General features: G+C 40.5%; 1 protein-coding gene across 1 annotated transcript in view; it reads right to left on the reverse strand.

Annotated features, from left to right (window-relative positions):
* The window catches only part of LARGE1 (LARGE xylosyl- and glucuronyltransferase 1), a 580,120-nt gene that overhangs the window by 290,254 nt on the left and 273,007 nt on the right, over window positions 1-16,859 (reverse strand). Inside the window, exon 4 of the mRNA XM_089680649.1 lies at window positions 3,877-4,172. Within this exon, the coding sequence (XP_089536775.1) occupies window positions 3,877-4,172 (296 nt within the window). The remainder of the gene's footprint in view (window positions 1-3,876; window positions 4,173-16,859) is intronic.

Consider the following 16,859-nt stretch of genomic DNA (forward strand, 5'->3'; position numbering starts at 1 on the left):
AATTATTGCCCTTATTTAAGGAAGGAAGGCAGCAAATGTTGTACATGCTGGTTACAGTGCATTTCTCTCTGAAATTCTGAGGAAAATGGGTCGTTCCAGACATTGTTCAGAAGAACAGCGTACCTTGATTAAAAAGTTTATTGGAGAGGGGAAAACATATAAAGAAGTGCAGAAAATGATAGGCTGCTCAGCTAAAATGATCGCAAATGCTTTAAAATGGCAACCAAAATCTGAAAGACGTGGAAGAAAGCGAAAAACTACCATTCGAATGGCTAGAATAGCCAAAATGGCAAGGACTCAGCCAACAATCAGCTCCAGGAAGATCAAAGAAGGTCTAAAGTTACCTGTGAGTACTGTTACAATTAGAAGACGCCTATGTGAAGCCAAGCTATCTGCAAGAAGCCCCCGTAAAAGTCCCACTGTTGAAAAAAAGACGTGCTGAAGAGGTTACAATTTGCCAAAGAGCACATTGACTGGCCTAAAGAGAAATGGCGCAACATTTTGTGGACTGATGAAAGTAAGATTGTTCTTTTTGGGTCTAGTGGCCGGAGACAGTTTGTCAGACGACCCCCAAACACTGAATTCAAGCCACAGTACACTGTGAAGACAGTGAAGCATGGTTGTGCAAGCATCATGATATGGGGATGTTTCTCATACTACGGTGTTGGGCCTATTTATCGCATACCAGGGATCATGGATCAGTTTGAATACATCAGAATACTTGAAGAGGACATGCTGCATTATGCTGAAGAGGAAATGCCCTTGAAATGGGTGTTCCAACAAGACAACGACCCCAAACACACCAGTAAACGTGCAACATCTTGGTTCCAGACCAACAAGATTGACGTTATGGAGTGGCCAGCCCAATCCTAGGATCTTAATCCAATAGAAAACTTGTGGGGTGACATCAAAGATGCAGTTTCTGAGGCAAAAACCAAGAAATAGAGAAGAACTGTGGAATGTAGTCCAATCATCCTGGGCTGGAATACCTGTTCACAGGTGCCAGAAGTTGGTTGACTCCATGCAACACAGATGTACAGCAGTTCTCAGAAACAGTGCGACTACAACTAAATATTAACTAAGTGATTCAAAGGAAAGCAAAATCTTCAAACATTTTTCAGTTTACATAGTGAATGTTTGAGTTTGTAAAGAAGAATACAAACACTGCTATTTTTGTGAACAGTCTAATATTCACTTTTCTTCAATTTTTTTAGAGGAACAACACAAATATGATATATTTTTCTTCATGTTTTGATTTGGAATAGAATGTGTAGTGTTCCCAATGCATTTCTGTGTATGGAAATAAAAGCTATTAGAAGGATTTTGAGCTTTATTCACTTTTTTCAACACACTGCTACTAATTTGAACACAACTGTATAAGGGTTTACAACCACTTGAAAGTGGAACTCCAACAACAAACCACCCACCAAGCCCTGCCTTTCCTAAAGCCCTTTGGATATTTTTTTTTAATATTTACATATTTCTGCTTCTTTGGTATTTAGCTCAGTCTAGTGACGTAACATGTTCCTCATCTTCTTCCCTGGCAGTTGAAGTATACGGTACATTCTCCATAAATGTATGGTGGTGGAATATAATAGAGCCGAGGAACCTGTCATATGTACCCATCAAGAGTGACAACTATGAGTGCTCTCTCTGCCCAGGGCTCTTGGCTTCAGCAAAATTAGAACTATGCTGGACACAATTTACGGCACACATTAAATTTGGCAACATAATTATTAATGTGGAATTTACGCTATATTGCTAAAAGTATTGGGTCGCCTGCCTTTACACACATGAACTTTAAAGGCATCCTAGTCTTAGTCTGTAGGATTCAATATTGAGTTGGCCCACCCTTTGCAGCTATAACAGCTTTAACACTTCTGGGAAGGCTTACCACAAGGTTTAGGAGTGTGTCTATGGGAATGTTTGACCATTCTTCCAGAAGCATTTGTGAGGTCAGGCACTGATGTCGGATAAGAAGGCCTGGCTAGCAGTTTCCACTCTAATTCATCCCAAAAGTGTTTTATCGGGTTGAGGTCAGGACTCTGCAGGCCAGTCAAGTTTCTCCACCCCGAACTCTCTCATCCATGTCTCTATGGACTTTACTTTGTGCACTGGTGCGCAGTCATGTTGGAACAGGAAGGGGCCATCTCCAAACTGTTCCCACAAAGTTGGGAGTATGAAATTGTCCAAAATATCTTGGTATGCTGACGTCTTAAGAGTTTCCTTCACTGGAACTAAGGATCCAAGCCCAATCCCTAAAAAAAACAACCCCACACCATAATCCCCCCTCCACCTAACTTTACACTTGGCACAGGTACCATTCTCCTGGCAACCACCAAACCCAAAAACATCCATTGGATTTCCAGACAGAGAAATATGATTCGTCACTCCATAGAACAAGTCTCCACTGCTCTAGAGTCCAGTGGCGGCCTGCTTTGCACTACTGCATCTGATGCTTTGCATTGCAATTGGTGATGTAAGGCTTGATTGCAGCTGCTCGGCCATGGAACCCCATTCCATGAAGCTCTCTACATGCTGTTGTTGTGCTAATCTGAACGCCACATGAAGTTCGGGGGTCTTTAGCTTTTGACTCTCCAGACAGTTGGCAACTTCTGCGCACTGTGCGCTTCAGCATGCACTGATCCCGCTCTGTTATTTTACGTGGCCTACCACATCATGGCCGAGTTGCTGTTGTTACCAGTTGCTTCCACTTTGTTATAATACCACTAACAGTTGACCATAGAATATTAAGTAGCATGGAAATTTCACAGATGGACTTATTGCACAGGTGGCAACCTATCACAGTACCACACTTGAATTCACTGAGCCCCTGAGAGTGACCCATTCTTTCACAAATGTTTGTAGAAGCAGTCTGCATGCCTAGGTGCTTGATTTTATACACCTGTGGCCATGGAGGTTGTTAGAACACCTGAATCCAATGATTTGGAGGGGCGTCCCAATACTTTTGGCAAAATAGTTATGCTTCTTGCTAAGAAAATTCTTTTTTATTAAGTTGTTATGGGTAAACTTCCACTTTAAGACAGGAACTGCAGAAGATCTCTCCAGAATGAATTGTACATATATATATTTACAGTGTTTTCCCCTTCTTTGAGCCCCTGAAGAAGCCAACTTGGCGACATGCGTTGGAACTTATCATCATATCATCTTCCTGAATTATTACAATGTATTTTGGTGACCTTTTGGTCATGGCTGGTTACTACACAAGAAGGTGTAAAGTGGGATTCACTGTATGAAAGGGTTTATGTTCTTTTGTTAATAAAGAATAGGAGGGCTTAGATGCATGTTAAGTATTACACAGGGAAACGTGTAGCGAGGACAGAACACCTCCACAGTTAGGCTGGCAACACATTATACAATTTTCTTGAGATCTTTGGTTTAGATTTACCAAAAACCACATAAAAGGAAGTCAAACCTAACAACACTTTCAATTGCATAGTTTCTCTACATAGTTGAAGGTAAATCTAAAGGAAATTGGGCAGAAATTGTACAGAAAATTGTATAGTGTATGACCAGCCTTAACAGAAGCAGCATGTACAGCAGGCTGAGAACACTGGTTCTAAATGTGCGGCAGTGGATTAGTTTTGTGAACTTACAACAGGAAGTACTGTTACTGGCAAAAATTTCAAGTATGCTTTACAACAAAAAACACAAAAAAATTGCTTAAGAAAACTGTATACAAATATGCATGATGTCAAACATACTGATAAACAGATTAAGGATTACATATACTTTAAATTGTAAATGCCTTTGGAAGCCAATGACTAATATTAATGGATCTGCAAAATGCTGAGCATAAAAAAAAATCATGGCTATAAAAATGAGTAAAATAAATGAATAATTCATTAGTAATACCTCGCACTTCTCCACCACTGGTTGCTGGCCGCACTCAGAGCTGTTCCCAGCCACAATTCCTGCTCGCAGGCTCTCGCTGTCACCGGTCCCTTCCTCCATGGAGTAGGTTTTGGAGCGGTTGCTGAGTCGATGTGAAGGGCCGCTTTTCTGGAGCAGACTGAGCTGCTTGCGCAGGACGCGGTTTTCCTCTTCCACTTCCCGCACACGCACCTCCAGGCTCTCTCGCTGGCTGGAGGAGGAATAGCGGGGACTGTGAGGCTGGGTTTCCAGCGGAGACAGGGAGACGGCCTTCCCATCTGCAAAAAATGGACAGAAGATATCAGAGAAGAGAAAGCAAATGGAGACATTGCAACAGAAGGCCTAAATTTATGATGAAATTAATTTTTAAAAATTTTTTTATTAGCAAAATGTCAAAAATATTTTTTTCTCAAAATTGTCGGTCTTTTTTTTTTATAGCGCAAAAAATAAAAACCTCACAGGCGATAAAATAAAAGAAAGCTAAGTTCGTGGAAAAAAAAGGATGTAAATTTAATTTGGATGCAGCATTGCATGATCGCGCAATTGTCAGTTAAAGTAACACAGCGCCGTAAAGCAAAACAGACCAGGAGAAGTCTAGGACAGCTCGGCCACTGTGCTGAAAACGTGCAGTGAGACCCCTCCCAGCACAAGAAACCTCGGACTGCCATGGATGTATATGTGCGGCCCACTCTCCATGCTGCCCCACATACAGTATGTGTTACCTAGTTGCAAGAGGTTAAACCCAGTACGGATGTTTCCTATGTTACATGCATAGATACCTTAGTTAACCCAAACAGTTCAGAAAAGCATTCACACTTTGCTCAGCCTGCAACATCATCAAGGGCAGACTGTTACTTTGGGCTGTTTGTCAAGATCAATACATTTATGCAAAATTTTGGGAGTTGGGCAAGGTGAAATTAAATCTGTGCAGATAAAAAAGCACACATTAATTCAGCTCTGTACTCGTTATTACATCCTTAAATTTTTTTTTTTTTAAAAGTCAGCAGGGTAAGTACCTGAATATGACATGGTATAAGGCCTTTGCAGTCCCTGCACAGCAGATCTTAGACTGGGAGAAGGAGAAGCAACAAAAGAAACCAGATATGTTGCAGTGCAAGTATCATGATGGCAGAAGGAGAAAACAGAGATGTATTAATCAGTTTGCTGCTTTGTTTTTCACTGTCCAGCCACTGGCTGGGGTTGAGGAGGGCACCTGAAAGTGAAACTGCAGAAACTACACAGAAAGATCAGGTCTGCAACCCTATTAGGCAGGACTGTGCTGTGGGGCAAAGGTCTGTAAATCCAAAGACTAGATCAGGGTTTCTCAAACAGGGTTCCCTGGAACCCTAGGGTTCCTCCAGAGGCTGCTAGGAGTACCTTATACCCTTCTGGCTGCAGCTCCCACCCCCAGCCCCCCCCCCCTTGTACTTACCTTAGCCCCATCTTTTTTTTTTTTTTTTTAATTTAAATATTTATTAAATTTTTCATGTTAATACAAAAACCCATAAAGGGGAAAAGATTCTCATACACATAAATATTTATAACATTTCTACCTTTCCCTTTCTAAAAACTCTTTACTTTCCCCTCCCACTGCCCCCCCCTTTCCCCCCCTCCTCTTCCCTCCTCCCCCTCTGCAGACTCTAGCCCATTTTACTCTCTTGAGGTTTATTAATTTTTTACTAACATCCTAGTTCATATTTTCCTATATTTTTCTTTCAATCCTGCTCTTTCCCATTTTTCCCATCTCCTGAAATAAACTCTCATCCTATCTTCCTGCATATGGTATGTTCTTTCCATTCTACTTATCTGGTTCACTCTGTTGATCCAGTCATCCTCCTTCGGTACCTCAGATTTCCGCCAAAACTTGGGTATCAACCCCTTTGCCGCATTCAGAAAGTACCATATACCTGAATCTTTATGTTTATTTACAGATGTCTCCACATTGTGTAGGAGGCACATCATTGGGTCTGACCCTATGTCAGTTTCAGTTATATCTTTGATCAATTTGACTATTATCTTCCAGAAAGCTTGGATTTTCGGACATTCCCACCATATGTGGAACATCGTGCCTATCTCTTAGCCCCATCTTAATCCAGCGATGTGCATGAGAGCAGCAGCTCTCCCGGGTCTCTCTCTCATTGGCTCACAGAGCAGCGGGAGTCATTGGCTCCCCCTGCTGTCAATCCCAGCCAGGGTGCCAATAAGAGGAGAGCAGGGGGCGGCGTTGAGCTGCACTCTGCGTGTCAATGTCCATTTACAGGAGTGTGGCTCAAGAACGAGCCTGCTTGAGTGTCCCATAGCAAGAGGAGCCAGGACCTCCAATAGTAGACCCAAAAAGAAGAGGATCAGGGCTGTAAGAGTATAACATGTCTGTTATTTTTAAAAAATACAACCTAGAATCACTTTAAACAGTAAGAAATTTCTGCCTCTCAGATAAGTTCCCACTGATCTTTTTGGCTATCTGTAGGGGGGGTAATTCTGACCACACGAGTAAGGAGCATTCTTCCCACTGACCATCACACTAATGCATCATGAGTTGTAAATATAGTCATTTTTAGCAGGGGTTCCCTGAGACCGGAAAGTTTTTCAAAGTTTCCTCTGTGTTGGAAAGGTAAGACAGTTTTCAAACATGTATTTTATTAGTAGATTTAGCTGTTTATCCAGAGTGCAGCTTTAACGAGTTTTGTGGTGGTTTTAAAGAGTGTAGTGGGCTTTAAATGGCCCCTGAGGGTTATGGAAGCTCCTTTCAACTATCCTGGACCTGTTTTTGTGCTAAAAAAAAGGCCACTCATTATCATAATTTCTTGTCTTTTTTATATAAATAATTTAAAAAACAGACAACGGGAAAAAAAATGTAAAATAAAAAAATGAAAGTGACAATGCACAAAGTGCAGAATACACCGAAAGGGAAAAACATCAATACAAAGAAAAGTGAAATAAATCTAACTACTCTAAATACACACCCCTCTCTCCCGCTGCACAGAACAGGTAAATATGACATGTTTGTTACTTTTTTAAAAAACCTGAACCTTTAGTATCACTTTAGGAGTCCTGCCATATATACTCATCCATTAATACATGATAGTTATAATCACTACACTTCCAGTTTCCTGTGACATCACCCAGCTCCGACCAACACTCTGCGTCATTGGTAACGTGACTTCATCAAGGGATGGGGTAGGGTGATTTATCCATTCTCTGATTCCCCCTGCAATTAATGAACCCAGAAGAAACATGTATTATTTCACTTCAGAGCTGTTATTCCCCAGATACTGTAGCAATATGTGCTTGATTAGCTGTAGTGGTCCAAAAGACCCCCAATTTATTGATAAAGAGAACCTGTCACCTGCCTATGCTATCACATGGAGGGCTGGTTAGCCCCCTTGTGACAGCAATATATATATATGGAAAAAATAAAAATTATTTAAACAATTATAGTAAAAAAAGTTTTAGAGCACCCCTGCCACCCCCGAATGCAGACGTGCAGCGTAGGGCAAGCACAAATATTGCTGCGAATGTTGGAGTGAGAGCAATAATTTCAAGGCCATAATTCATTGTTAACTCTAAATTGGATACCTGTAAAGGCTTTTAAAGTGTTGCCTATGGAGAATTTAGGTTATAATTTCTTTACCAAAATAATTGGGCATAATATTGTGTTTGTTTGCACTATAATTAAGTGTTCTTGCATGGCAGACCACTTACTGTTATCTCACATATATATTCTTATTATTATAGCCAAATTTACCACCCTAACTCCTCCCACAGTATTTACACTACATAGACAGTAATATACCGAAATGTGTGGATTGTTCCCGATTGGTGCGCTATTACTTTGTGGAACGTTTCGCTGAATGGTTCACGAAATATCGGCGTTTTTGTGGTAAAATTGGTCCCATAGGAATGAATGGCGGAATGTTCAAAACTAGAGTGGGAGCTGACAAAAGCTAGAGTGGGAGCTGAAAAATCAGGACATGATTTCTAAACTGCCATCACTCCCTCATTTTCAAGCCCACCTACACAAATCTTATATCAAAATGTTCAGCTATCCCTGCTGCCACTAAAAATGTCCTTAGCTAAGCCATAGTCCTGATAGTTTTCACAATATGACCATTTGTTTGCAACTCACGCCGCCCATTGACATTCATTGAAACTCCACTCTAGCCACCTCAAATTTGAAGGGCAACTTCTAAACTGTGACTGTGCCTTCATTTTTAATATTTCAGAGACATACTATACAACAAAATGTAGGTCTGGGTCTTGTGATTCTCAAAAAAGCTCTTTGGTGTCAGATTTATAATTTTTAAACTACAACCGTTTGAAGATGGCAACCGCCAGTAAAGTGAGCAAGTTGGAGCAGTTTGTTTTTAACCGCTCTTCTCTGCCCTTGCTGTAGAGTGAGTTGCCATAGGAACCCAGGTGTGTGAGCAGGCAGCAGAGTAACAAAAGCTAGAGTGGGTCGGGAAAGAAAAGAGTTTTTAGAAGGGGAAATGTAGAAATGTTATGAATGTTTATATGTGTTGAGTCTCCTTTTATGGATATTTGTAATAACATGAAAAATTAATAAATATTTAAATTAAAAAACAAAAGCTAGAGTGTGAGTTTTAGACTACTGGTGGAGGCAAGAACACTTCACACAATTTCCCCAGAAATTGTAGCTTTTCTAGTTTATTTTATTGTATATTTTCCTGAAAATATGAGTGATAAACAGCTGCGCAAATATTGAGAAACATAAAAAGTTGAGACTGTTATCATCTTATTCTCCAGGGTCTCTGCTTTCAGAAAATCTACAATTGTTTGTTGGTTTAAAATCATTTCCAGCAAAACAATGTAGAAAAGTGGTTAAGTAATGCTTTGTTGGCAGCTGGACTAATGATTAATGTATGTTTTTTACTAGCCATTGTATGAAAATGTAGTTCTGACCGGAGTTCATCTTCAACAGCCTCACTCCGTATCCTTTTCTCTGAAAAGCTTTATACTCATAATCTCATAATTCATAGCATGTACACAAGAAAGTGAAAAAGCAAACATATTCCACAAGATATACGGTGCTGAGATCATAAAATGCTACTATCTGCATACATATACTGGCACCTTGCTTTTTAAATATGATTAATGGTTGATGTTATGTATATATCAACACAATTGCCAGCAAGCATATTTTTTTATGTTCCTCTTATTCAAAGTCAGCTCTTTCTAAAAAGAAAATGGGGGAAAAAAAACTATTCGAATAGTGACGGGAAATAAAAAGAAAACAATAAATCCCTCATCAGCTGTAACTTCGTCTTCTTGGCCTTTTCTGTAGTGCGTGGAGGAAAACGACTCCTTTGAACCCTGGGGAAATCGCCAGGTCCGTTAATTAAGGCCACTAGCGGATTGGTAATTAAAGCTGTACAACTGAAAAAGCCTTTGCTCTTTTAATTTGGCTGTTTGCTGCTTAACTGATCTGTTAATTAAGAGCAAGGGATGTAAGCCACTCGTTTAACGCCTGCATGTGCCTTCAATGCGTCTGAATTCTCATAAAAGGTTTCAAATAAAGGCTGGGAAGGTAAGTGAATTGTGGGAAGTGATAACAGGCAAGCAGGAGCCTCACAGTTGCTCGGTCAGTTTCTTTGGCCATTATGGTGTGCACATAAATCATCTGCCAAAAGCTGTAAACCATTTTCAGTAATACGCAACTGACTGAATACAATATATGAGCAATTTCTGAGTTTGCTGGTTTTGGCTAAAGCACACGACTCCCCCTGGCTGGAAGAGGACATGGTTCTTTGTTTGGATTGTAAGAAAATGCAGTAGAGTTCCTCTTAAAGGTCAGTACTCCCAAAGCAGATGTTTTTAGAGTTTGGTGGACACTAGAAAGGTAAACTACCTAACAGTAGCATCTGTCTTTTTGGAACTCTATTGGACAGATCTCTGAGCTAAATTCCCAAATCTGCAAATCTGTTTTGTTCATTATGAGGGATTCCCACCACCCCTGCACTGAGATTCCGGGTCTGCTCCCCTGTTCTTCCAATTATGAGGGCTCCTTTCATCCCTGTGCTGAGTTCCCGAGTCTGCACACCTATTTATGAGGGATTCCTACCATCCTTACATTGAGTTCTCAGGTCTGTACATCTATGTGCCATTATGAGGGGCTCCCACCTTTCCTGAGTTGAGTTAAAGGGTCTGTACACCTGATGTGCCCATTATGAGGGGTTCCCACCTTTCCTGAGTTGAGTTCATGGGTCTGTTCTCCTGATGTGCCCATTATGAGGGGTTCCCACATTTCCTGAGTTGAGTTAATGGGTCTGTACACCTGATGTGCCCATTATGAGGGGTTCCCACATTTCCTGAGTTGAGTTAATGGGTCTTTACACCTGATGTGCCCATTATGAGGGGTTCCCACCTTTCCTGAGTTGTGTTCATGGGTCTGTTCACCTGATGTGCCCATTATGAGGGGTTCCCACATTTCCTGAGTTGAGTTAATGGGTCTGTACACCTGCTCTTCCCATTATAGGGGCTCCCACCATCCCTGTACTGAGTTCCTGAGATTGCACACCTGTTGTCCCCATTATGAGGAGTTCCTACCATCATTATGCTGAGTTCCTAGGTCTGTACACCTATGTGCCATTATGAGGGGTTCCTACCTTTCCTGAGTTGAGTTCATGGGTCTGTACACCTGATCTGCTCATTATGAGGGGCTCACACATTTCCTGAGTTGAGTTCATGGGTCTGTATACCTGCTGCTTCCATTAGGAGGGCACCCACCATCCCTGTGCTGAGTTCCCAAGGCTGCACACCTGTAGTCCTCATTATGAGGAGTTCCTACTATCCTTACGCTGAGTTCCCAGATCTGCTGTTCCTATTATGAGGGCTCCCACCATGGCTGCACTGAATTTCCAGGTCTGCACACCTGTTGCCCCCAACATGAAAGGTTCCTACAATCCTTGTGCTGAGTTCCCAGGTCCTTACACCTGCTGTGCCAATTTTGAGGAGTTTCAACCATCCCTGCTCAGAGTTTCCAGGGGTGTACACCTGATGTGGCCAATATAAGAGGTTCTCACCATCCCTTCACAAGGTTTCCATGTCTGCAAACCTGCTGTGCATATTCTAATGGGTTTCCATAATTCCGGTACTGAGTTCCTGAGTCTGTACACCTGTTGTGTCCATTATGAGGGACACCCTTCATCCGCGCATTGAGATCCCAGGTCTGCACACTTGCTATGCCCATTATGAGGGATTCCCACTGAACCTTTTATTTATTTTACAGGGAATGTAACAGAGGCTCTGGAACACTCAGATCTCCGAAGTGGACAGGAACAGAACTGGAAATTTAGGCATGGAGATCTCACTGCTGGAGCATCCATAAAAAGCCACAAGCTCACTCAGCTTACCAGGCTCCACTTACTCTTATCATGTTTACATTCATATTATCAATAATTTTCTTACACTTATAAATAAATATTACCTTTTGGTAGATTGATCTTTTCACCTTCTTCAACCTGAACCTAACCTCAAAAGTCTGGTATACTGGTACTGGTGACCAGCCTGCGACCCATGGGCCACGTGTGGCTCTTTGATTTTTGTTGCGCAGCCCTCAGACCCTATCAGTCTGTAGTGGGAATAAAAGCATTGATTTGTAATGTGATAATTCTGCTAGCCTCATGTAACATGTCCCAAGTCTATCAATGGACACTGCGGCATGTTCAGTCTCCAAGCAAACCTGTAGCATCGTGTAGGGAAACAATAGATGATCCCAGTCTCCCAGACAGTCTCTGACCATCATATCCTCTATTATGTCTGCAGTGTTTTCTAGTATTACATATACTGAATATTATATGCAGCCATTTGGTGATGTCAAGGGCCACATATGAGATCTCCTAAGTCCAAAAGGTTGACAACCAGTGTACTAGATTTACCTGGAGGAACAGATATGTCATGTTTTTATTTATATTATAGACATTTATAGTTATATAGTGCTGACAACATATGCATCACTTTGCAAAATGTGCATTCACATTAGTCACTGTCCTCAAGGACAAATCTAAGGTCCCTGCTTCACATGCATACATACACATACTAGGGCAGCAGCCAATTAACCTATGAGCTTGTCTTTGGAGTGTGGAAGGAAACCCAGGGGGAACATAAAAAATGCATGCAGTTAGTTTCCTGGTTGGGATTCAAACTAGAAATCCCAGTGCTGCAAGAACAAACTCAAGCTAGCAATTGCAAAATAAACAACTGACAAATGAGCCACATCCTACAGCTCCACTTATCTTTATCCTCATCCAATAAAAGTCCATTTTAGGTTCTCTCAACAGTGTCTAAACTTGCCATATGGCACCACTGGTGCTCCATAAATCCTATTGTCAGACAATGGGGTCTTGTACTTATTGGTAGGGCCTTATATTGGGCCTGCAGTAGACAGTCTGACCATCTCATGTAATAAAAGATTAATTTCCAATGTCTACCTTTTAATCCTATAATGTACAGAGCTGAGCAAACCTTTTGGCGCTATATAAATAATGTATAATAATAATAATAATAATAATCCAGTTGTACTCAATTTATGCCTTTGAGTTCCTCCATTTCTAATCATTAGTGGGGTAAAAAGGATGTTCGCAGTGATGAGAAAATTCAAAGGAATATATTGGGAAATTTATACCTTATATCGGGCCTACAGTAGACAGTCTGACCATCTCATGTAATAACAGATTCCTTTCCGATGTCTACCTTTTAATCCAGTTGTACCCAATTTATGTCTTTGAGTTCCTCCTTTTCTAATCATTAGTGGGGTCAAAAGGATGTTCGCAGTGATGAGAAAATTCAAAGGAATAGATTGGGAAATTTTTCTCAAAGGTATGAATTTCTAACAGGTATGTGGTTTTTGTTCTCGAAAATTCATTTATTCCAAAATCAAACTTTTGAACTACTTTCAAACAACATTCAAATTTACTGAGAATCTGTCGTACATTGTTACAGTGTAAAAGAAAATTCAAATAACATTAAAAAATACTTCTTTAAAGCGTACCCGTTCCACCATTCTTGCACACAAAGAAGGCGAATACATGTGTTGGCCCCGCATGCAAATGTAAACAGTGATTACACCACACGTGAGGTATCGTTATCACTGTCAGAGTGACAGTAATAATTCTAGCATCAGAACTCCTATGCAAATCTAAACTGGTAACCTGTAAAGACTTTTAATGCAAGAAATGTTTAAGTACTGTTGTTTTTCGTCATTCCGCAAGCATGCACAATTTTAACCCCTTCACGCCTAAAGGTAAAACAAATCCTAATGCCTAAGCACAATTTTGCAACTTTGACATGTGTTAGTAAAACCATACATATCATCACAACTACCTCTTTTTTATATTATCAAAAGAAAACTGGCCCAAAATAGTAAAAAAACAATTTTTTTAATTTAGCTGTATATTTCTTGTTACTATCATAACCTACCACCAAACCCAAAATAAATTCTCCTGTTCCTGACGATCGCAGTGATACCACATATGTGTACATTATTTGTTGTTTGTACCCGTAGTACCGCCCAGAAACAATAGTGCACATTTTGCTTTTTTTTTGTCCTACCTAAAACACACTGACACTGACACTAACTGACATTGATATTAATTAAAAACAAATCCTGCCCAAAATATACTGACCCTGACCTTTGACCCTGGCCTTAACCTTTCACCTTTACTTAAATAAACAAAAGAGGGTAAAACGAGCGCTGGATGATATTAGAACAGAATATAAAGCAGCTCGCATGAAAGGCAAACCTCAAAACGCCTCATAAGATAACAGTCACAAAGAGAAAAAGCATGCAGCGCTAGAATATTGAGATTACCTCGTAATGCAATATGACAAACTCAATAGAGATAAACGCAGCTAGCATATAAGTACTAGTATTTACAACCCATTCTGAAACACACTCTTAATCAAACTAAGGTGTACATGGTGACATGGGTGTCAAAGTCAATACATCAATGGAGTAACATAAGGAAATCTGTGACTTTTGTGGTAGGTAGTGTGGCTGTGGAATGCACTAACCAGATAGCGCATTTGATAGCGCATTGGAGTAAAATGACCTACTCCTGGTCACTGGATTGGGAACTCTGCCGGAGTGTTGGTAGTCTCTGCCACAGTCACCAGAAACATCTGTATCGATAAACGTTCATCCGATATGTTGTGGAATCCTTTCTGACAGCAACCTCCAGGGGGTGCAGTGCACGCTCATAAGACAGGAGTCACCTTGAAGGCTCGGAAATAAACCCAAAAAGAGAGGCCTCCGATAGTGTAGTAACTTTTATTAAGGGGTGTAAAAACAAATGAAGCACTTACATGATATATTCACAATTCCAGGTAGGTACAAGAATGGCCGCCCGTATCAAGGTGTGGACCATGTGGACAGTGGTGATAAGTCAAATAGCATCTCCCTAACGCGTTTCGTGGCAATGGCACGTTGTCAAAGGGCCTACCTGGAATTGTGAATATATCATGTAAGTGCTTCATTTGTTTTTACACCCCTTAATAAAAGTTACTACACTATCGGAGGCCTCTCTTTTTGGGTTTATTTCCGAGCCTTCAAGGTGACTCCTGTCTTATGAGCGTGCACTGCACCCCCTGGAGGTTGCTGTCAGAAAGGATTCCACAACATATCGGATGAACGTTTATCGATACAGATGTTTCTGGTGACTGTGGCAGAGACTACCAACACTCCGGCAGAGTTCCCTATCCAGTGACCAGGAGTAGGTCATTTTACTCCAATGCGCTATCAAATGCGCTATCTGGTTAGTGCATTCCACAGCCACACTACCTACCACAAAAGTCACAGATTTCCTTATGTTACTCCATTGATGTATTGACTTTGACACCCATGTCACCATGTACACCTTAGTTTGATTAAGAGTGTGTTTCAGTATGGGTTGTAAATACTAGTACTTATATGCTAGCTGCGTTTATCTCTATTGAGTTTGTCATATTGCATTACGAGGTAATCTCAATATTCTAGCGCTGCATGCTTTTTCACCTTTACTTGACCCAAACACTAACCCTAGCACTGACCTAGATCAAACCTTGACCTAGGTATTTTTTTATTTTTTAATTTTTATTTAATTTACACACCTGTTCTTTTTTTTCTCTCTCTTGGAAAGGAGAGAGGGAGATACAATATATCTCTCTCCTCCATTCAGAAAGAGAAAACACAGGATCGAGCTTCACAGTGACTGATCACTGTGAGAGCCAATAAGAGGCTATCACAGTGATCAGGTGATCCGGAATTGGGAATTCCGGGTCCCGATCATTAGGATGGGACACAGGGTTCATGGTGAGAACCTGATCTCTGTATTTTGAGCGCACCGCACAAGAGATATGCAAATATGCGGCCCCATGGCACAAAGCCCAGTGCAGTGAGGCTGCATATTTGTGTGAGGTTGGCGTCAAGGGGTTAAAGTGTGACATGTTAGGTATCTATGTACTCAGCATAACAACATATTTTACATTTTACCAAACAGTTGGGTAATATATTGTGTTTCTGTACATTAAAATTCATTAAAATGTATTTTTTTCCTCTACTTAAAAAAATATATAATGTTTGGGGGTTATACATAGTTTTCTAGCAAAAAAATGCTGATGTTTATATGTAGGAGAGAAGTGTCAGAACAGGCTTGGGGCTGAAACAGTTAAGCCTTCCAGTGGGGGTACTTGTTCTGATGACAACTGTGTAACAAGGGAATTCCTTCACTTTGTAGATATTTCCTCTCCCTTCCTGTTGGATCTCAAGACAGAAAGTGAAGAGAAATCTGTCCAGTGGGACACAGACAACAAAAAATGAACAGTTTAGGAATTCCCTACCTTATCCAAAAGTTTAGGCAATGCAGACACTTTAATTTTATGTTGGATAGTGCAGATGCCAATATTTCATTCCCCTAATTATAAATAAAATGTGTTATATCTTCTTTTAATGATCATTAACATTTCAGTTATATGACAGTAATATACTTTTAGCATGTATTCCAGCTGCCATATGGCAGATAAAGCATCACTATTGCTCTGCTGATTTATGAAGGTATATATATTGATCATACAGCAGTCTGAGAACAGTGATGAAATATCTGTGTTGGTTTAAAGACAAACACAATCGGAATTGATCTCTGTTTGATAAGACCTGCCGTGCAAAGCCCAGAACCATCCAGATCTTCTCATCTCAAGAGGCAAAGCGTCACAGAGCAATACAGGACACTGTGTCCTGCTCACAGCTCTAGATCCATTTATCTTTATTGGTAATGCAGGCAGTAGGGGAATGAGGGGTTTATCTTAGGAATTACCATTATGGGGACCATTTATCATCTGGTGTAAAGAAAAGATTTTTCATCTAAGTATAACTCTAGTTTCAGAGAAACAATATGCAGCAAGGGAGATGGTGGAGCAAGGTGAGCAGTACTCAAAGCAGAACTACACATCTGCATCTGAGCACCACAAACCAAAAATGCTATTTATTTGATTTTTAATATTCAAAGCAAACTCCCCCAATCATCCATTTTTCCATGGTTTATTTTCCTAACAAATAATTTTGAAAAACAGTCCAAAGCATGTCTGGCAGTGGCCATCTTGAGTAAGGGCAGATGATTAATTTATCATTTACTTCCTGGAATCCATCTGCCCTTAGCTCAGGCATGCAGGTAGGAAAGTTTGCTTAGCTGAGAAAATCATTCCTCCTCTCCTGAAGACTCCTGGGATGTGATGGCATCATTTGCCTAGGTATGGAAACCAGAAAGTAACTGAAGAAAAATTTAAAACAAGTAAATGTGATATAATTTCCTATCAATTTACTAATGTTAGCAGAATAAGGATTAATGGTTCCGCTTTAAGCGGTTTTAGGCTACATGCACAAAGACAGAAAAATTACCGTTTTTATAAGAATTTTTCTTTTTAATGCCTCTAAACACAGCTCAGTATTAGCCAATGGGGTTGATTTACTACAACTA

This window comes from Staurois parvus, unplaced genomic scaffold, assembly GCF_062004578.1.
Source record: "Staurois parvus isolate SC_StPar_1 unplaced genomic scaffold, SC_StPar_1.0 ptg000249l, whole genome shotgun sequence".
Lineage (NCBI taxonomy): Eukaryota > Metazoa > Chordata > Amphibia > Anura > Ranidae > Staurois > Staurois parvus.